At 39.5% G+C, this 23,073-nt stretch overlaps 1 protein-coding gene across 3 annotated transcripts in view; it reads right to left on the bottom strand.

Annotated features, from left to right (window-relative positions):
• Positions 1-23,073, bottom strand: part of LPXN (leupaxin) — a 40,965-nt gene that overhangs the window by 2,833 nt on the left and 15,059 nt on the right. For all 3 annotated transcript variants that reach the window (XM_081239774.1, XM_081239772.1, XM_081239773.1), the window contains exons 3-7: positions 21,848-21,894; positions 13,752-13,851; positions 9,965-10,132; positions 8,867-9,040; positions 8,671-8,752 (exon numbers count right to left, since the gene is read on the bottom strand). In XM_081239774.1, the coding sequence (XP_081095900.1) occupies positions 8,671-8,752; positions 8,867-9,040; positions 9,965-10,132; positions 13,752-13,851; positions 21,848-21,894 (571 nt within the window). The remainder of the gene's footprint in view (positions 1-8,670; positions 8,753-8,866; positions 9,041-9,964; positions 10,133-13,751; positions 13,852-21,847; positions 21,895-23,073) is intronic.

Here is a 23,073-nt window from a genome sequence, read left to right on the forward strand (position 1 = left end):
ACTGCAGCTATTTACAATAGCCAGGCCATGGAACCGACCTAAATGCCCATCAACAGATGAATGGATAAAGAAGACATGGCACATATATACAATGGAATATTTCTCAGCCATAAAAAGAAACGAAATTGAGTTATGTGTAGTGAGGTGGATGGACCTAGAGTCTGTCATACAGAGTGAAGTAAGTCAGAAAGAGAAAACCAAATACCGTATGCTAATGCATATGTATGGAATGTAAAAAAAATGGTATTGACGAACCTAGCTGCAGGGCAAGAACAAAGAGGTAGACATAGAGAATGGACCTGAGGACCTGGGGTGGGAGGGGGAAGCTGGGGGGAAGTGAGAGTCGCATCGACATATACACACGACCGAGTGTAAAACAGTTGGATGCTGGGAAGCAGCCGCATAGCACAGGGAGATCAGCTCGGTGCTTTGTGATGACCTAGAGGGGTGGGATAGGGAGGGTGGGAGGGAGGCTGAAGAGGGAGGGGATATGGGGACATGTGTATGCATATGGCTGATTCGCTTTGTTGTGCAACAGACACTAACAGTATTGTGAAGCAATTATACTCCAATAAAGATTAAGAAAAAAAGATTTCTTTTAAATATATAAATATCTCAATCCTGGAAATTAATCCGTACAAATAATTCAAGAGAAGAAAATTCTATGTTTAAAGATAGTCATTACAGGACTTCCCTAGTGGTGCAGTAGTTAAGAATCCACCTGCCAATGCAGGGGACATGGGTTTGAGCCCTGGTCCAGGAAGATCCCACATGCCGCGGAGCAACTAAGCCCGTGTGCCACAACTACTGAGCCTGCACTCTAGAGCCCGTGAGCCACAACTACTGAGCTGTGTGCCATATCTACTGAAGCCCGTGTGCCTAAAGCCCATGCTCTGCAACAAGAGAAGCCACCGCAACGAGAAGCCAAGCGCACCACAACGAAGAGTAGCCCCTGCTTGCCGCAAGTAGAGAAAGCCCGTGTGCAGCAATGAAGAACCAACGCAGCCACAAATAAATAAATAAATTAATTAATTAAAAAAAATAGATAGTCATTACAACACTACTAAGACACCAGAAGTAATCTAACTATACTATTACAAGCACATTTATTGCAGTGTTTTCAGTATTTGGAAATATAATGCTTCAATGAACATCTTCAGGCATATAATCCATTATAATTTGTTTACATAAAGAAAGCCCTAATGGAATAACTGATATTATTTAAATTATTATTATAAAATTATGAAACAACATGGAGAAACACTTAAGTAAAATATAAGGAATTTCAGATACACTATAACTTTTGTATTCATAAATATTAATAAATGTAGAAAAATATTGGTAGGGCAAATTTTGTGTTACATTAGGTTAAGAAGGTAATAGATTATAAATGAAATTTTATTCAAAGTCTTCTTATTGTCTTTACATTAAAAAAAGAAAAATATAATAAACTAATGCATCCTCAAGCACTTATTCAAGTGATATATTCCCTCTGCTTCAAAAATCACTTCCCAAGATACCCAGATGGTTTGGTTCTTCACTTAACTCAGGAGTCTGCTTAAGAGTACAACTTATCAGATCACCCTATTTCAAACAGAAACGTGTCACTCTCCCCACAACCTCTCCTAACACATAGAGCAAGTTAGTTAATTAGTTAGTTGGCTAGTTTGATTATTGTCTGTCTTTCTCACTAGCATATATGCACCATGAAGGCAGGAACTTTGTTTTTTGTTATTGTCTCCCTAGTACCTAGAATAGTAACTGACACATACATAGTAGCTGCTCAATAAATATTTAATGAATGAGCAGACATGTGAACAATATTATAATAGCAAAATTGAGACCATCAGCTTCAGAAGAGGGTTGCCCCACTTCAAGATTAACTAGAACATGTATAAACAGGTGAAATTTTCTGGAAGAAACTCTCTCTAGCATTTACAAGGAGAGTCTATCTAAAATGAAGAGGACTATTAGCAATCCCATTTGTGCAGGGAAGTACTTTGTACTGGTTCCAACTGAGGGCTCTCCCTACAGTATTAAATCAAAATTAGATTCTTCACAGCATTCCTCCCATTTTACAAGTGATAAAAGGGAAGCAAGCTCAAAGAAATTACATATAACCAATGTCAGTGGAAGAGCTGAAATTCAAGTCTAGGCCTAACTTCAAAGCCTAACTTGGATGTCACACCCCTAGTTTAAATGCATTCTGACCTTGACCTCTCTGTGGGAACTGAGAGTATTAGCTGAGCCCAAATATCACAACCCACTAACTTTGTAAATATGAGAGCTCTCTAACTGTGCCCCACCAAAATAGCATGTAAGCAAAACATGCACTGTGGATTCGAAAGCAGCCCATCCAAGAAACATTATTTCTAGAAATACGCTTTGATAGTAGCAGCCAGGCCAAAAACAGGCAATAGGAGTAGCCAGGTTTGGGACCCAAATCATGTAGCTGCAGTGGTCTGTTATCTGCGGTCACTTTTTGATATGCCTTACCTTGTTCAACTATGCTTTCTTTGAAAAGCAGACAATTTAATAGACTTCTGAGGTCTCTATATCTAAGAACGTAAACTAATAATTTTATAAGCTGTCCTGTATTCTTCTTTTCTACCCCTGAGACACAGAAGAGCTCACTTTGCTTTTTCACTTTATCGAAGAATGTCTAGAGTCTGATCAAGTACAAAACTGAAAGCAGGCATGGGGGTTCCCTGGTGGCACAGTGGATAAGAATCTGCCTGCCAGTGCAGGGGACACAGGTTCAATCCCTGGTCCAGGAAGATCCCACATGCCGCGGAGCAACTAAGCCCCTAAGTGCCACAACTAAGTGCCACAACTATGGAGCCTGCACTCTAGAGCCCATGAGCCACAACTACTGAGCCCGTGTGCCACAACTACTGAAGCCCACGTGCCTAGAGCCTGTGTTCCGCAGCAAGAGTAACCCCCGCTCACCGCAACTAAAGAAAGCCCGCGCGCAGTAACGAAGACCCAACGCAGCCATACATGCATACATACATACATAAATAAGTAAGTAAATAAATAAACTGAAAGCAGGCAGTCCTGCTATTTAAGAAAAACAAACCAACACCCACAACCATCTTTCTTGCTTTTGTGTGGCACACAAACTATAACGTGCATCCATCACCTGGAGAGTTTGTCAATATGCAGACTGCTGGGCCCCATCCCACCCAGAGTTTCTGATTCAGTAGGTTTGAGATGGGGCTCGAAAATTTGCATTCTTGACAAGTCCCCAAGGTGATGCTGATGCTTCATAAAGCAAATGGCGTAAAACTGTGCTTGCCTATAAGTAGGTGTTACTTGAGAAAATTATAAGACATTCCGACTGACCTAGGAACGACCCTCATCTAGGCATTTACAGGGCATCTGGTCTCAAGAATGAGACAGCAGAGAAGTAACAGCCTCCGTTTCAACTCAGGTGAGTCTCAGGAGAGGAATCAAAAGCAATCAGCCGAACTTGCTGTGATACCCCTACATCTAGTAATCCAATAAATTGAGGAAGTTTCAGCACTAACTTTCCTGGAGGCTCTCTCTGGGGCCAATTACCTCTGGAGGACAGATGAGAAACACTAACAATTAAAAGTGCCTTAGAGAGAAGAAGGGTGTTTATACTCTGGTGAGGCTCTTAGCCACAGGGGAAATTAGGGAGCACCTGCATGGCCTGGATAATGAACAATGAAAAAGAAAGACATAGGCACTGAGGACCTGGTCCCTACAGGAGGATGCTAAGGCCCAATGTGCTTAGAAACTTGAACCTTAAAGAGGAATTCTCTGAACTGAAACAAAAATGCAGACGAATTTAATTTCCCAGGAGGCTCAGTAGTTAAGCTGTCATTACAGAAACTTTGTGTGTGACTATGTGACTTGGGGCAAGGCAGGATGCCTTGGACTAATTAATGGACTAACCATATGGCAGGAGACCCATTTACAGAAAACAAAGGATGAAAACAAAAATACAACCCAAGAGGAGCTTCTGATTAGTAAATGGCCTTTTTTGTCACTTGTCTCAATAAGTATGTTTTAGGTGTGGCTTCATATTTTCATGTAAAGTCATAAATGACCAAATCAGCCTTGTCTGGTTAGAAGGGGTCCAAGTCAAAAACAGTAAGAACTAGCTACCTTCATGGCACTTTCTGATCATCCTACGAATAGGGTATTTTTCTTTTGTATCTAACTTACGTCTCTTCTTGAAATATGTCTGCATCCTGTTATTCTGCTCTCAGGCAACTTCCACATCATAATCATCTGTGAGCAGTATTCACTTGCTGACTGTTCTACTCAACAAACCCTCAGACTTCTAAGGCTACCAGTGCAATATAAACTGACCATGACTTAGATTAAATCTCAATGAACAATGCTGCTTAACCAAAGTGCAATCTAAAAATGAAAGACCTAATGATTTGTGAAAAGCATTGAACAAGCTTCAGTGAGCAAGCAAATTATACAAAGCACTTTGACAATGGATTTTATCAGTGCTACTCTATCCACGTCTGTCTTCAAATAAAGTGTACCGTGTTGGTGCCAAGAAAGTAAAGAGACAACAGCAGAAGAGGGATTGAGTCTGTCAAGGGGCAGTTATGATGGTGCAGAACAAAACATGGAACTTGCTGAAATGAGACCTGAATTTAAATTCCAATTCTTTGATTTTCTAGTTGCATGACTTTAAAAAAATCACTTTACCACCCTGATGCTCAGTGTTTCCATCTATAGCTTGGTAAAATGTGGGATAAAATTATTCTCTCAAAGTTGTGGTGGGGATTAAATGAATAATAGTTAGGAATATACATAATAACCTGCCTGATATTTAGGACCTGACCTCCAGGAGAATGGCACAACACACAGGTTTATCTTCACGCCTTCTTGAAACATCACCACAATAGTTAAAGAATTATTTAAAACAGAAAGACTCATAGGAAAAAAGAGAAAAGGAAAGGACATGCCACAGATGAGATATCAATATAATTCTCCAAAATTTAAAGTAGGTATTAGAGTGGCATGTAGCTTGGCAGAAAGAAAAAACAAACTGAAACCTAAATCTCTGAAGAGGAGAGGTGCCAATAAAACTCAAGCCATCCTGAGCTCTAAAACATCAAAGGGGCTCAGGAACTGAATGCATAAAATAGTCTTCAAGGCTGAAAACAGGATTGGTTGAAAGTCTGAAGAGCTGTCAGAAAATCAGATCTCTCATCTTACCATAATATGTAGTGGTTATTTCTATAAATTTCAAACCAGAGGGTCTCATTGATCAGGGATACTGGACATCATAAGAAAAGAAGTCAAGCTTTCTACTAAAAATTGAGAATTAAATAAAAGTTGGCATGCTGAATGGTGAAAACCCCATCCCCCAATCTCTTTTACTAACTTTTGTAATGTCAACAAAGGAGAATATCTCTTTGGTAAAATTTATTCAAGATGAAAGACCTAAAATATTAATAGTCAGGGGTCCCGCAGCAAAACGGCCAGAGCACCCTACCTGAGTCCACCAGTCAACACGTGCTGCCTTACCCACAGAGCTTCCAGTTAGCATTTTAGTGTCTCATTCATTCTTAAATAAAAAATGGGCAACCAAAGGTCAGCAGCATTTGGCAAAGACCATTGTAACAAGATATAAGGCATCAAGGTGTCATAGACATCAAAGTTCAAAGTGGGCTGCAAGACATCCCTCAAAGTAGATAGCCACGGACTATTTGCACAAATCTTGAACTCCTCACTCACACCTAGGATATAAAACAGGTAAAGAGAAGGGGACATTGAGAGAGGGATTTCTCTGGAGAAAACTGTGCTATGTGTGCTCCACCACCACCACCAAGAAGCATGCGGTATGATTCCGGCTAGCCTCAAGTCAAGAGAGGGAACTCAGTGGGGTCACTCAGAGAGCTGGGTATGTGTCCCCTGCCATTAGCGGGATACAGTTGATGGTACTTGATTCATCCCACGTGAGCATCTGGCTGAAGGGGCTTATGGCAGCTGAATAGAGTGACATGCCTGAAATTAACTGCAGTCCCCACTGACTGCAAGAGAAATATGCAAGTTTCCCATGGTCCATATTTGAAACTATGAGTGAAAGAGTTAATCTGGAACCATTATAATCATTTCTAAGTGATCACCTCGAGGGAACAATGAAAATCCTACAGAAAAGAGTCTCTGTGCAATGGATCCTCAAAGATCCATGTACTAAGGGGAGAACGGCCAGCCAAGACATGTAAAGGGCCACCAAGAATTTGTAATTGGATCCGGACTGAATCCACAAAAACATCCAAGTAAAAAAAAGAAAGTCAGGGGGCCTCCCTGGTGGCGCAGTGGTTGAGAGTCCGCCTGCGGATGCAGGGGATACGGGTTCGTGCCCCGGTCTGGGAGGATCCCATATGCCGCGGAGCGGCTGGGCCCGTGAGCCATGGCCGCTGGGCCTGCGCGTCCGGAGCCTGTGCTCCGCAACGGGAGAGGCCACAACAGTGAGAGGCCCGCATACCGCAAAAAGAAAAAAAAAAAAAAAAAAAAAAAAAAGAAAGTCAGGGCTTCCCTGGTGGCGCAGTGGTTGAGAGTCCGCCTGCCGATGCAGGGGACACGGGTTCGTGCCCCGGTCCGGGAAGATCCCACATGCCGCGGAGCGGCTAGGCCCGTGAGCCATGGCCGCTGAGCCTGCGCGTCCAGAGCCTGTGCTCCGCAACGGGAGAGGCCACAACAGTGAGAGGCCCGCGTACCGCAAAAAAAAAAAAAAAAAAAAAAAGAAAGTCAGAGTTAAATATCTGCCAGGCCCGGAGAGCACAAAGCAAATTAGACAAGTTAGAACTTTCCTGCCCTGCAGTCTCACCTCTTCCACCCCTGTTTCAACCCTGGAGGGGTCAGCTATCAAGATTAGCAATGGGTATGAGAGTGGAAGCAAGAAAGGACCAATGAAAGGCCACAACCCCCTTCCCTGGCCTCCTGCAGCTTAAAGGCCCCATCAGGGGAGAGAGTAGCTGTCACTTTAAAGTTGGAAAGCTTTAGCTCTTACACAGACTGAATTACCTAAGGACTTAGATTTGTGTTTTGTGTCTTAAATTGATTTTCTATTTAGAAGAGTTTGTTAAGAACAATAAAAAAGACATGGGACTGCCCAAATCTTTATTTAGAAGAAAACTTTTCCCCCTGAGTTAATTCTAAAAGGACAGGAACAGAAAAAATAAAGAAGCTTTCTGATTCCATGCATGAATCATATTTGTTCAAAAGAAACATGAAAAGAAGTCAGAAGAAAATCAAGAAAATTCAGAAAACAGAAGGAAAAAAAGCGTGCAAAAGGGGAAAAACAGGTCACATAGAAAGGATCAGGAACAAGAACAAAATTTTAAGAAAAAACTTCTCAACCATGGAAGCTGGAAGACAGTGAAGCACTGTCTTCAGAATGATGAAGGGAAATAGTTTCCACCTAGAATTCTATGTCTGGGCAACTTAAGGTAGAAAAATATTTTCAGATATTCAAGGTTTCAAAACTTTTACCTCCTATTCATTCTTTCTCAGAAGCTACTGGAGGTGTGCTCCACCAAAATAAAGGCAATAACATGTATTGAAAGATAGAGGGAAATAGTAAAAATAATTCCCAAGATAACGGCCCAGAATAACGGCTTCTCAGCAGGCCTGAGGAGAAACCGTTTTAGGCAGGAGCAGAAGGGTCAAAGCCTCCTGGACAGATGTCCCCAAGAAGGGAACACATGGAACTGACATATTACCAGATGTGGCTGGCCCTTTTGAGAAGGGTTTCACAGCTCTGTCAGATAAATCAGTGATAAGTACAATGAGAATTAAGCTAATGAAAAAGGGATCCAAATATTAACTTCAGGAAAAAACAAATGTATATGAAAAGGACACCATGATAATGATAATCATCATCATTACCAGTCTCCATGTGCCAGGCACTGTTGTAAACGCTATACTGATACTGTCTCTTAAAATCTGCATAATGACCCTAGAAGGTAAGCATTATTATTAGGCCCATTTTACTCATGAGGAGAGCGAGGTACAAAGAGGTTAAATGACTTGAACAACATCCCATAGCTGATAAATACCACAGCCCAGATTTGAACCAGACGGTCTAACCCCAAAATCCACGCTCTACTATATCAGTTTGTTACGTGGCTCAGCTGTGAGCAATATTTGTGTGACTGTCAACATATACACACTGAATACTGATCTGGCCTATAATTATGACCTAATTATAACTGAGAGAACGGGGGAGGAATTATGTTGGGGGTAGGTGGGGTAGTAATAAAATTTCTAAATCCTCATCTCTCCTGGTAGAAAGTTAATACATAATGGTTAAAACTGGGGGAAAAAAATCAGTACATAGTAATATATTATTTAAAACATACAAAGAAATAATAGAAGAAGCTAAAAAATTTACAGAGGAGAACTGGATTTGGCAGTGGAAAAAGGAAAAGCAAGGGACTGTTCTTTTTAATATTACTCTTGAAGTAATATTTGCATTTTTAAACTATGCATTTGTATTTCTTTGATTAAAAAAGTCAATTTAAACAAAATTCATCAACGTTGGAAAAAGGTAGGGAGGGATGGCATTTGGTACTGAAATGGGCACTTGGATGGTAGAGGCAAGAACCAGGACCAGCAAAGCAGATCAGGGAAAAGCTCTGCTGGTCTTCTTGTAACCACCCTGGGCCATACCTTCTTCACCGAACACCTCTCCACAGTGAGCGCAGAAGAAGTGCTCTGGGTGCCAGGTTTGGTTCATGGCTGTCAGCACTTTCTGGAAAAGAAACACACCAGACCCATTAAATGCTACAGAGCTGTAAAACATGACCCCAGCGCTAAGTGAGGAGTAAAAGCTACATGAAAGCAGGGGGAAGGGCGGTTTACTTACATCCAGGATGGGAGCAGCACAGTAAGCACAGCGTGGAGAAAAAAGTTGGTGGTAGTCCTTGGGGCAGTAGGCCAAGCCACTCCGCTCAAAGAAGGGACTGGAGCCAATCTCTTTTTTGCAGTGAGCGCAGACAAAGTGCTCCGGATGCCAGGCTTTCCCTAGAGCATGGATCACCTGGAGAGCAAAACAAAGCCTGGCAAGTGGGGGCCCAGTTGGGGGCTCTAGGGTCCATAGGGGTCACGACTCTGGAGGGTGCTCTTCCAACAGTATTCCATGTAAGCGACTCCCCCTGGAGTTACACAACACTGAGGCCTAGACCTAGGTTCTACCCATGTGGTCTCTTGTCTGTACTCTATGGATAGTAAAACAGTGCCCAACTTTCCTGAGTGATCACACTGAGAAAAGCCTATAAATGATCATTTCCACTATACTGCCCCAGAGGATGGGAGAAACAAAATAGAGCATGGTAGTGATGGACAAGAGATAACTAACTATATCTTGGCATGGAAGGGATCCCTGGAAGAGGAGAAGGCCAGTGACAGTTTTTATTCCTCTGATCTGAACACCTCATCTCACACCCCATGCAAAATCAGGTCTCAAAGCCCTTTATTATGGTTTTGATGAAGGATGATGTCCGAGCAGGAGTTTGTGGTCATGATATGGAGCTGAGTGCAGCTAAAAATCGAAATCAATTGATTTACACCCAGAATGTTTGAACAGAGGGAGCAGTGAGAAAGTTCCTCTGGGTGAAGGCAGTACAAGAAAATGGTTAAGAGCTCAAACTCGGGAGCCAGACTCTCCTGGGTTTGGATCTTACCTCTACCTCCTACTAGACCTTGGACATGTCAGTTAATGACCCTGAGTCCTCGGGTTCCTCATCTTTATAAGGGTCTTGTGACCACTGAAGGGCTAATGTGACCATTAAATAAAGGAATACTTGTAAAGTGCTTTGTTCAGTGCCTGGAGCACTGTAAGGGATCAGTAACTATTACTAAACTGTCTTAGAATATAAGGAGAAAGAGCAATCCTTAGTGGGATGGAGACAGACATACACATAGACATAGACGGCTGTAGGATCAACGACTTGGCCTAGCCCACCTTTCCAGCAATCGGTTTCCAGCAGGAGACACAATGGCCCTTGGGCACTGTCGCAATTCCAAGGTCCTGCAGTTCCTGCTCCAAACCCCCCAGCATTGAGTCCAGAGAGGCCTTGTGATCCTGCTTGTCTGGTAAGTGTTTCTTGCTGGTATCTGCTTTCACTGTAACCTGTATCAAGAAGAGAACCATAAAGAGAATCATCCTCACTGGCATCTTCTGCATGATCTCTTGGTCTTTCGCTAACCTTCCTCCAAGGCACTGGGAGAATCTAACATTGTAACACCGATAAAAATGCTTTCATTTCCTTTTCATTCTAAGTTCCTCAGGGCAAATGAAATCTGACTAATCTTCCTCTGTTTGCAAATCTTTTCTGGCAATAGGAAATTGAATACATGAAGATGATGTATTTATCTCTTATGATGACCACAGGCCAACAATTAACCTTATCTTATTTTTATTTGTTTATTTTGCAATATTTATTGGGCACCTGGTTTGTGCCAGTCACTGCTCTAGGCTCTTGGTATAGAACAATGTACAAGACCAACCAAGTGTCTGCCGTCATGCAGTTTACATTCTCTGGGTAATTGACAATAAGCAATTAAAGAAATAAATATATGATGTATATCTCAGGTGGAGATAAGATATAAGTTATATATTGAGGCAAATGACAGAGGGTGGAATGGAGAGGAAAAACTGATTTAGATGAGGGTGATCAGAGAAGGCTCCCTGAGGAGGTGATATCTGAGCAGATATTTGAGTGATGCACTGACATCTAGAAATATTGATATTTGTGGGAAAAGCATTCCAGAGGGAAGGAAGGCCCAGAGGAAGGAGACAGTCTGACACATAAAAAGAAAAGTAAAAAAGGTCAGTAGGGCTAGAGCAGAGGGAATGAGACAGGAAAAAATGATGGAAAAAGAGGCAAAGATCACATAGGGCCCTCAGGATAAAAGCTGCAGTTTTATTCCAAGGGTGATGGAACCATTTTGTTTCAAGCATGAGAGTGAAAGAATCTGATTTACAAGATCCTTGTGGTAGCCGAGTGAGGAATTAGGTGTAGGCAAGCCAGAGTGGAATTAGAGGCACTCGTTAGGCAGGAGACCATTATAACAGCTCAAACTAGAAATGACTTGGACCAGTGTCAGTGGAGAAGACGGTGAGAAGTTGTCAGATAAGACTTGCTGATGGATTGGATTTATTAAAGCAAAACTCCAAAACAGCGATTATAAAACGTTCAAAGGAAAAACCTCAAATTACAAAACAGAACAAATTACAAATTGCCCAACTTATCCTTTGTCAACTCTTGTCCTGAGATCCCATCTCTCTCAACTCCTTTCCAACTGGGCTACTGCAACCATCTATCTAATACTTCCTGATCAGAGAACTACAATGATTCTCCATTGCTTCCAGCATGGAATTTGCAGCACCAGATGGACATTCAAAGTCTCCCATCCACTGCCCTCACTTTATCTTTCCAATCTCATCTTTTATTCCTCAGTAAAAGGCTCCATTGTTTAAAGCCAGCGAGGTTCCCTGCAGTCTTCTGAATGTGATCTGTTACTGTCTGCCTTCAGGCCTCTACTTATCCACTTTTTACTGCCTGGAATAACCTCACATTATCTCACTAATCCAAAATGCTCATTTCCCTTCAAGCATCTTATCATATGACACATTTCCTTCCTCCTCTATTATATAATGTTAGTTAATGCTGAAGAGAGTAGTGTTCAAAAGGTTAACATGGAAAAGGCCTGAAAGTACCTAAGTAAAAACACAATAATGTATCTATAGCTACATGTCGTACATTTACATCTATAGCTATTTGCTGGTATATTCCAGAATACTTTTGAAAGCGTACGTAAAAAGTAGAAAATACTGACTACCTCCAAGGGGCAGAACTGGATGGCTGGGAACAGCTCAGTGTAAACTTTTGCACTTTTGATTTTTGTACAGTGTAAAGGTATTAAAAAAATAAACAGATATTTTTTGAACACATAAATCAACCAAGACACGTGCTAAACCAATTTAAAAACACCACACGATTAAAACTCCTAGTGCAGGGACTTCCCTGGCAGTCCAGCGGTTAAGTCTCTGCACTTCCAATTCAGGGGATGCGGGTTCGATCCCTGGTCGGGGAACTAAGATCCCACATACAGAGTGGCATGGCCAAAAAAAAAAAAAAAATTCCTAATGTAGATTTTTTTCTAGTCTTTTCAGATATACAGTGCAATGAGGAATGCACCCAGCTTTACTGTAGACATTAAAGAAACCTTGTTTCTGATATTTATTCATTTGTCCCTCTAATAAGTATGCATTATTCATAATGTATCAGGAACAGTGCTGGGCATTGGAAGTCCAAAGGTGAGCCTCAGAGATAAGCTTCCTGCCCTTCCAATCACACACATTTTTATTCACTGCCCTGAAATTATTTCATAGTCATTTCATGGGTGCATATCATATCCCCCAACCAATTCAGAATGGATGGATTCTCTACCTTAGTAATTCTAGCTCAATATTCTGTAATAACCTAAATGGGAAAAGAATTTGAAAAGGAATATATACCTGTATATGTATAAGTGAATCACTTTGTTGTACACCTGAAACTAACACAACACTGTTAATCAACTATACTCCAACATAAAATAGTTTAAAAAAAGAATGAATTCTAGATGATAATTCCCTTAATAAATTCTTAGGTCCATTTATGTGAGTTCCATTCCCTGCCAGGTCAGTGAGCTTGCCACCCATGCTCTGGAGACTAGAACAAGGGGCCAGATTTTATCTCAGTATGAATTTAGGACTCATCCTTCCTACTGTCAAAGCCACACTTTGCTCTCCTTTGCCCTGACCCAGCTTGCCCACGGGTCTCCTCCATCCCACTCAGGGGGTTCTCTTTAACAGCCCTTCCACACTTTATCCAGCTTTAATGGCAAACGATCTGTCTTTTATTCTATAAGTGTCACAGAGTCTTATGCCTCATCTTATCAAGCACACTCCAAGCCCCTTGAGATCAGAACCCGTATCACAGTTTCTTTTATGTCCAGATAATACACCTTAAAAAAGCTGATACAGGGCTTCCCTGGTAGTGCAGTGGTTGAGAGTCAGCCTGCCGATGCAGGGGACACAGGTTCGTGCCCCGCTCCGGGAGGATCCCACATGCCGCGGAGCGGCTGGGCCCGTGAGCCATGGCCGTCGAGCCTGCACGTCCGGAGCCTGTGCTCCGCAACGGGAGAGGCCACAACAGTGAGAGGTCCACGTACCGCAAAAAAAAAAAAAAAAAAAACTGATACAAATGAACTTATATACAAAACAGAAATGAACCCACAGACATAAAAAACAAACTTATGGTTACCAAAGGGGTAAAGGGGTGGCGGGGGGTAAATTAGGAGTTTGGAATTAACAATATACACACTACTATATATAAAATAGATAACCAACAAGGACCTGCTGAATAGCACAGGGAACTATACTCAATATTTTGTAATAACCTATAAGGGAAAAGAATCAGTTATATTATATATATATACACACACACACACACACACACACACACACACACACACACACACAACTGAATCACTTTGCTGTACACCTGAAACTAATACAACACATTGTAAATCAAGTATACTTCAATTAAAAAAAATACATAGTACAAATTTGAGTTCATCCATTGAATTAAATTTAGTATGGGAAAATGAATAATGACTTAGGAGAGTTTCTCAAGGGGGAATGCAGAGCTGAGTTCACAGAGATACGACCCTGAAGGCTGTATCGCAGGGACTGTGCTCACCTGAGTCTGCATTTCACACAGGTGGGCCATCAGCTCCTCCAACTGCACAGCTGCTGAGGTTTTAGGAGGTGGTGGTGATTCCTTTGGCTCCTGGACCTCACTACAGGGAGAAAACAAAAAGTCATACCAACACATCAAACTCAAATAAATGTTAGGCCATGCATAAAATACCAGAAAATGCAGTTTTAACTATTAACCCCTTAGATATGACTAAAACTAGAGACAGAGACTATTTTTCAAAAATAGGTACCAAACATCTGAACAAGGTCTTTGTCTCCATGTCTCCCTCTGGTCGTCTCAAAAACTGACTATTGTTCTCAAGTGCATGAAGAAAAGTGCCGGACCTGTAGCTGGGTGGTCATTCTCCCCCAACAACCAGGAAAAAAGCAGCCTCTGAAAAGAGTTTGAAGACCACTGTCCAATGTGTATTTTTTATTTTAACAGTATTCTTTTTAAAATTATAAAGTATTATATCTTCTTTCAGTTACTGTCAAGTGAAAGACAAAAAATAAATATATAATATATATACTATATATTTATATGTTTCATATATATTTATATAACATATAATAACATTTATATAATATATAAAATACATAAAAATAAATAAATACAGAGAAGACATTGGTCCATGGGCCCCAGAAAGAGTAAACAGATTTTTATTCAAATACCTGAATAATCATTAGTAAAATGAACCACGTGTGAGGACACAAAATAGAGTCGAATAAATTCTAAGAAGTAAATCATACAGACCATATTCTATCTACTTAGGTAAAAATAAAGTAATTCTAAGTAATTCTTGGGAGAAAAAAAATTAACAATTTTCAAACTATTTAGAAATAGCTATAAAATCACACATGCTTTTCAGAGTTGAAAGCAAAATGTTATTGAAAGGAAAAATATAAATAGACTTAGGTGCAATATTGAAAAATAAAAAAGACCAGAAGCAAATGAAACATCCAACTCAAGACTCTCAAAAAATAAAAAATAAAATAATAATTAAACAGAAGGAATAAAAGCATAAATCAATTAAACAGAAAACAAACCAAAAAAACTAACAGCTTTTTGGGAGCGTTGTATAAATTACCAAGTACATAATAAAATATGGAAAAATCACCCAGTAGGTTCAATGAATATCTCAGAAACTTGGTACTAAAACGAAAGACAGAATGGTGTACGTGTGTGTGTGTGTGTGTGTGTGTGTGGTAGTGTGCACACCAGTCATCCAAGAATGGTTCAACATTACAAAAAGGATTATTATTAATTCACTATACTAACAGAAAAAGAGAAAATCTTTATAAACATATTGAGAAGTACTGAAAAGCAACTGAAAACAAATTTAACCACCATTCCTGTTGTTGAAGATCGAGGAGAAGAAGAAAAATTCCAACCTGAAAAAATATGTCTATAAAAATCTATAACAAGCCTCATATTTAATAGTCAAATACTAAACACATTTCTAATTAAGGGAAGAGGAGGACAAGGCTCCTACTATCATTGCTAGTCTCCAATATTATTCCAGAATGCATTAGCAAATGCATTTAAAAGTAAAAATAAGAGATTTATATATTTTAAAGAAAAACGTAAAGCACTCTCACTCTTTTTAAATATATAATAATATTCCTAGAAAATGATAGATAAATGATATAACAACTATTATAATGAATTTTTAAAAATCAGGATGGCTACAAGATACAAGAATAAAATGAAATAATTAGTGTCTTTCCTATAGACCAGGGGTAACTGATTTGAAAATCCAATGAGGAGAAAAATGTGTTCACAATACCAAGAAAAAAAATATTAAGTATTAAAGAATAAATCTAACAAGAAATGTGTAAGATTTCTATGAAGAAAAATCACTAAAAAGAAGACCCACCTAAATAAAGATGTATAATATTATGTCAGTTTCTCCCAATTAAAGTATAAATTCAATGTAATCCATACAAAAATTATAATCAAATTATTCAAGTTAATAGGCTGATGCTAAAATTCAATACAAGCGAGAACACTCAAGGCAATTTTGAAGAAAAAAAAAAAACAGGGATAACTTGTCCCAGTAGATGCGGTATCCTATAGAGTGATAATAATTTAATTTGTGTGATGTTGGTAAAGAAACAGACAAGTAGATCAAAAGTAGGGTAGACTAGAAAACCCAGAAACAGACTCTGGTACCTATGAACACTTTGCATATGGTAAACATGGCATTTCAAATAATCAGAAACAGACTATTAGAATCAAGGTACATGATAACCTATTTGGAACACAATAAATTTAGATCCCTAACACACTGTACACACAAATGTGTTTTTAATGAATTCAAGATATAAATGTTTAAACAAAAATACTAGAAGAAAATGGAGGATTTTTTAAATAATTTGGAGTGATAAAGACTTTCCTAAGAAAGGCATAAAATTCTGAAGTGATGTCAAAAAAGAAAAAAATATTGATAAAGATAGTATTTAAAAATTTAACATGAATAAATATTTAAAACATAAACAATATTCAAATATTTAAAAGTTGATTAATCAATAGTAAAAATATAACCCAAGAGAAACCTGAGCTAAGGATTTTTTAAAAAGTAAGTTTCAGAAAAAGAAATTTGAATGTTAACTACATAAAAATATACTCAATCTCAATCTTTAATATGGAAATTAAATGGTGAGATACCATTCTTTTCCCGTGAATCAAAGTTTTGAAAGATTGACAATATGCAGTGTTGGCAAAAGTCAGGGTTATATCTACACATATACATTTACATATATTATAGGTAGCTACATAAATTATAAAACCCTTTGCAAGGCAGCATCTATCAATATTTCAAATGCATATGCCCTTGGGTGCAGCAATTTCACTTCTAAGACTCTATCCTACAGAAAAATTGGACATATCTGTAAAGATATACGTACAAGGACATTCCTTAAAACACAAAAACAGAATAGTTTTTATGAGCAAATTGAAACTAGACTAAATGAAAATATAGTCAAATAAATTGTGGTCCACCCATGCTATAGAATAACCCTGCAGCTGCTAAAAAGAATGCCAACATAGAATTTTATGAACTAAGGAAGACTTCTAAGTTATATTGTTAACTTAAAAAAGCAAGGCCCAGAACAGTATGAAAAATATCCTTCCATTTATGTAATTTTAAAAGCACAGATACATAAGTATGAATATGCATACACAAAGGTCTGTAAGAAGACATACCTACCGGCACAGTTACCTAAGGAGCTGGTAATTAGGTGGTGGGAGGAAAGACTCTACTGGAGGTGGTCTCACATCTTACCCTGTATATCTCGCATTTCTTTGACTTTTTTTTTTTTTGGTGGTGCCAGCGTGGCTTGCAGGATCTTAGTTCCCCAACCAGGGATTGAACTCGGACCCAGCAGTAAAAGCGTGGAGTCCTAATCACTAGACCACCAGGGAAGTCCCTTCTTTGACTTTTTTTAAAGACTATTTTTGAGGGCAGTTTTAGGTTTACAGCAATATTAAGCAGAAGGTACCTCTCTGACTTTTTTTTTTTTTTTTTAAGAGCCCCCTCTGGGAGGGCAGCTTTTTTTTTTTTTTTTTTTTTAATTAATTTATTTATTTATGACCATGTTGGGTCTTCGTTTCTGTGCGAGGGCTTTCTCTAGTTGTGGCAAGTGGGGGCCACTCTTCATCGCAGTGCACGGGCCTCTCACTATCGTGGCCTCTCCCGTTGCGGAGCACAGGCTCCAGACGCACAGGCTCAGCAGTTGCGGCTCACGGGCTTAGTTGCTCCACGGCATGTGGGATCCTCCCAGACCAGGGCTCGAACCCGCGTCTCCTGCATTAGCAGGCAGACTCTCAACCACTGCACCACCAGGGAAGCCCCTCTGACTTTTTATATACGTGAGTTTATAAAATAATTGTGTACATAAAGTTGTATTTTCAAAACAAAGGTCCTCTATACTAGAAAAGAAACGATGAAAACAGATGAGGCAGTAGGGGTGGCAGATGGGGCATCAGCAGTACAATTCTCACGTATATCTTAGTTATACACACATGCACACATTCATAAATAACGATTCCATAAACAACCTTCCGTATACTACATTAATACAGTTACACTGTTGTGAGTCCTACTAAAATTATTTTTAAATATAAAATTAATATGTTAAATGTAGAACATTTTAAAACTGCAGAGGAATACAAAGAAAAAACTAAACCACACATACTCTTCCTTTTGAGAGGCAGTTAATACTCTAGACATGCTGGCTTCTATTTTTACACTCTTCTATGATTGTGTATGATCTTAGAAAATTTGAATATTACTGTTTTTTTCATGTTTTAAAGTTAACATTTTTCCATATCCTTATGCACATCCTTATCTTTGCAAACATAATAGTTAACATTTATTGAGTGTGTATACTACACCAGGCTCTCTGTAAAGGGTTTTACACATGTTCTCTTTAAATCCTCATAAAAACCTTAAAGGTAAGTTTTATCACTCCCAGATGAAAAAACTGGGGCCTAGAGAAGTTAAAAACTTTGCTCTACCCAATACAGATGGCAAATAACAGAGTTTGGGCCTGCAGACTGTGAAGCTTGTGTTTTTTTTTTTGTTTTTGTTTTTTTTTTTTTTCCTTTGCTGTACGCGGGCCTCTCACTGCTGCGGCCTCTCCCGTTGCGGAGCACAGGCTCCGGACACACAGGCTCCGCGGCCATGGCTCGCGGGCCCAGCCGCTGCGCGGCACGTGGGATCCTCCGGGATAGGGGCACGAACCCGTGTCCCCTGCATCGGCAGGCGGACTCTCAACCACTGCGCCACCAGGGAAGCCCAAGCTTGTGTTTTCTATCACTAAATTATCTTTTAAAATGATATATAAAGGCTATATAGTTTTCAAATGCATAATGTGCCATAATTTATTAAATCAATCACTTATTGTTAGACACCTAGATTGTTTCTGATTTTCACTGTTATAATCAATACTGCTACATAAATATTTGATATTTATTTCCATAGAGTACACTCTGAGAAGTGGAATCACTGGGTTATATAGGTAACTGACTCTGGAATAATGTTTGCAATCAACATTAACCAAGAAGCTTAGCTAACAACCCACCAAACTGTGTGTGTGTGTGTGACAGAGACACACACACACACACAAAGCAATAAATAAAACCAAATATTCTACGTCTTTCACTAAATATATTTTCAAAAATGACAACAAAGTCTTACTACTTTACTTATTTTTATGTATTTATCAGCTAGGGAAAAATTAGAAGGAAGATGCTTATCTTCCTCTCTTAAGAAAAAAAGACTATCTCTTGGGTACAACATGTCCTGCTACTGACTCAGTTTGAGTATTTAACAAGGAAAATTTAGGAGGAAGTGGATCTCTTCCCTTCTTAAAAGACTTTGTCTTTTAGGTACAACATGGCCTCCTGCCCCACATAAGTTTGGGTTTTTTTGGGGGGGAGTAGGGGTGTTTAATCTAAGAACAAAAACGGTCAGGTGACTGATTACAAGAGACTGATTTAGTTCTTGGAGGCTTCCAACAATGTACAGAGGAGCTCTCTCTCACAACTCCTTTCAGTCATAATCCCTTAGTAATTGCTGCCATAGGCATGTGTCTTAGAAATACAAAAGGCAGCAGGACTGGGAACACATTCTTCTGCCCTGTGCCCTAGTGTAGAATAAATGTAGTTTCTTATATGGGTCTGTATAATCCTAAAAGCCTGTCCATCTTACAGGTGGGGTATACTTGTGCTTATTGAAAGAACTCTTACTGGTTTCTAACCAGACTCCTAGTGCAGTGTATAAAGAGAAATAGATCATTGCCAAAATACCCTAAGAGTAATTGAGTCAACAATATAAACTTCTAAATAAGAAATGAGAGACCTTGAAGAGTTGATGTTTGCCTCACTACAGGAAATGTTTGTGAAAAGAGAGAAACCTCAAATCAGAGCTCCTTTGATTTGTCCCCAGACCTATTGAAGATGATACAGGCGCTTAGCATGCCATCAGCAACAACTTCATTACTCAGAGGTTTTAATAATACAAATACAAGAGATGCGTTTAAAAAAATCCAGACTTCTCAAGTGAGGGGCTTCATTTTTTCCCCCATTCATTCCTCTGCAATATTTTTATGAAGTCTCCCTCCCTATTCTTACCAAAATTATTTCTGTTCATATAAAAGATACTTTTCTAAATACTATCATATTGTTATATTCACGACTAGTATTTCAAGGTATTGGTACTTTTAAAGTTGAAACTAATGTTTGGTTAATTTAAGCAAGCCAGAGGAAATGGTGGAAACAATGCAGGAATCTTGTTTCTGTGTCTCATGCTCCATCTGTACATGTGAGCCTTGTTGGCTCTGAATTATACCAGCCTCGGGTTTGTATCAGTCCATTACATATTTACTAGGCCACCTGGATTTCATATCATTCTCCCACTCAGATCTACACAATAAGTATCATTCAGTAATGGTTAAGTACATCGATCAAGGTCCACTCAGGAAAATACAAACACTAGGAGTAAGAAGAAGGAATTTAATCCAGAAATTTGATTACACAGGTGATGGGAGAGCTAAGAAGCAAACAGAAAACATTGAGGGAACCCAGAGATTAGCTACAGCAGGAAGCCATGAGGCCAAAGGGACAAAGCAAAGAGGCAAAGTTACCAGAGCCCAGGAGCCCAGGTTAACAGGCATAAACTGGAACCACAGCAGACCTGTTTTTCTCCAGCTGAAGCCATAAAAGTAGATATAACTGCTGACAGAGACACTGTGGGGAGAGAGATTGGGGGAGCAAAGGCCCTAAATTTCCCTGCCTTTCACCCTCCAGTCTCTTCACAGTGCCTCCCATTGGATGAAACCAGTAAAAGCCTACAGACCCTGGAGCCTGGAAAACCCAACCTGCAGGGTTCAGCTCCCCTGGAGTACAGAGCAGAGCAAGAGAAGAGGGAGAAAGGGGTCTGATGGGAAATAGATCACAGATTTGTACTACAGAGGCGGGGGTGTCAATAAGTTACCATTGGCATGCCATCAACTGATCGCAATGCCAGATACACAGGAAAATGGCTGTTGGTTGGGCTGGTTCTCATCGTATACGTTCCTGGGTTTATTAGTATTTCCATTAAAGACTTGGTTTTCTCAATTAAAAAAAAAATCAATATTAACTGAGAGCCTATTTTGTACCAGGTACTGTTTTGTTGTTGTTGTTGTTTTGCTTTGTTTTCATTTTTTTACAAGGGGGGAGAGACAGGAAGGCCTAGGAGACACGCCTACCAGGCAGCTTCCTAGAACTGGAATAAGCTGGCATATGTATTAGTAAACTGGCTTCACTCCCATCAAAGTAGAAAGTGCCTTAAAGTGGGGAGTTGTAAAAATACTTCAAAAGATAGCACAGGTCCTTCCCTTATTTTTACACCATGTGTGCACTATTGGTTGCAATTCTGAAACCAAATAATATGTGGTGTAGTACTCTTCACCAAGCATGGTTTCCCAGAATGTTGTCTCACTTTTTAAAAAAAATTGCAAGCTATAACTGAAGAGAGAACAGGAAAAGTGGCCTTTTAATTTTATTAGACTGTCAATTCTGCTTTGGCCGGAAGAGATAATTTAGTAAGTGGATCTGTTTCAATGTGTAACTTTTATTAAAAGGAAATCCCTCCACCACTAAATAAATTTTGAGCAAATATGGAAAGAAGTATATATTCATTAATCTTCCATGGAGACACACTGTTTTAGTGCAGCCCTGATCCTAGGTCTGATTTTGTCGGCATCCTGCTGCAATTTCTTTAGGTGTTTTCTCTTTTGTGAACTGAAGCATGATATCTGAAATGGCTGGGCCAAAACATCTGTGGTGACTTGGACTATTTACACTTTCTCAGGTGGTAAAGGAAATAGCAGAGCCCACCAGCCTGGACAACCCATCTAAAAGCCAGGCTCCTTGAGAAACTGCCAAGTCAGCTGGGCAGAAATCCACCTCTGCTCACAGATCATGGAACAAGGGAGAGGGTAGTAGGAATTCTAGTAATAAACACCTGCAAAGCAAATTATGGTCCAAACACAGGTGATAACAATTATCTCATAAACTTAATTTTTTAAATATTTAATTTAAAAAAATACCTGTGGACATGGGGCTCCTGGATTTTGGTAGTACACACGAGCTGCACCTAAGACATACAAGTGAAAGAGAAGAAAGAATGAATTTCTGTTGGATGCTGGATAAACAAGGTCCTACTGTATAGCACAGAGAACTATATTCAATACCCTGTGATACTAACACACCACTGTAAAGCAATTATACTCCAATAAAGATGTTAAAAAAATATGCTGTGATAAACCATAATGGAAAAGAATACGAAAAAGAATACGTATATATATGTATACCTGAATCACTTTGCTATACAGCAGAAATTAACACAACATTGTAAATCAACTATACCTCAATAAAATAATTTTTTTAATAAAAAAAATGTTGGTACTTATCTACACCCAGAGTTAGAAGATGTTTTTAGCTTCTAAAGGGGACGATAACTAGCCTATCTCTGAAATCTCCTTTCACAAGGCAGAGGAGTACCAGTCATCCCACACAGAAAGGCCAAATTCTAAGCACAGTAGCTGGCATGTGAACAAATACGGTGTCCCTCTCCCTGCCCTAACAGCACTGACATGGAGAAGTCATCGTACTCAGAAAAGAACCATAAAACAAACAAAATGAGTCAGAGCAAAGCTCCTTTAACTAGACAGGATGGTGTCTAGGGGAAGACTATAACACAATTAAATTTAACATACCAAAAGAAATAACGAGTGACTCTAAAGGGTAGTTGGCCAGTAGTTTATTTCACGAACAAATATTTACTGAGTGCCTGTCATGTGCCAGGGCTGGGGATGCAGGAGTCAACAAACAAAACAAAACAAAGGAACATAAATGGTTCCTGAGCCTTACATTATGGTGGTGGGAAACAGATAATAAATTAATATGTAAAAAAAAATAAAAATTAATGAAGGGTAGGAGATAAGAAATGGGGGAGGGATGGCATTTATAAATATATTGGTTGGGGAAGGACTCACTGAGAAATGGGCACTTGGACAAGGGCTTATACGGGGTGAGGGAAGCATGCAGATATCAAGGGTAACATGATCCAGATAGACAGCACCCTGCAGCATCTATGGAACAGATAGGAGGCGAGTGAACCAGTGAGACAGGGGCAAAGAGTATAAGGGGCCAAATCATGCAAGTAGGGTGACCATATAATTCCTTATTCAAACTGGGGCACCTTTGAGAGTGAAAGAGGGGACTAAAAAATAATTAATATTACATTAATTTTTTAAATATGTATTTATGGACC

This window comes from Mesoplodon bidens (genome assembly GCF_964165515.1).
Source record: "Mesoplodon bidens genome assembly, chromosome: 7".
In the NCBI taxonomy this organism is placed as follows: Eukaryota; Metazoa; Chordata; class Mammalia; order Artiodactyla; family Ziphiidae; genus Mesoplodon; species Mesoplodon bidens.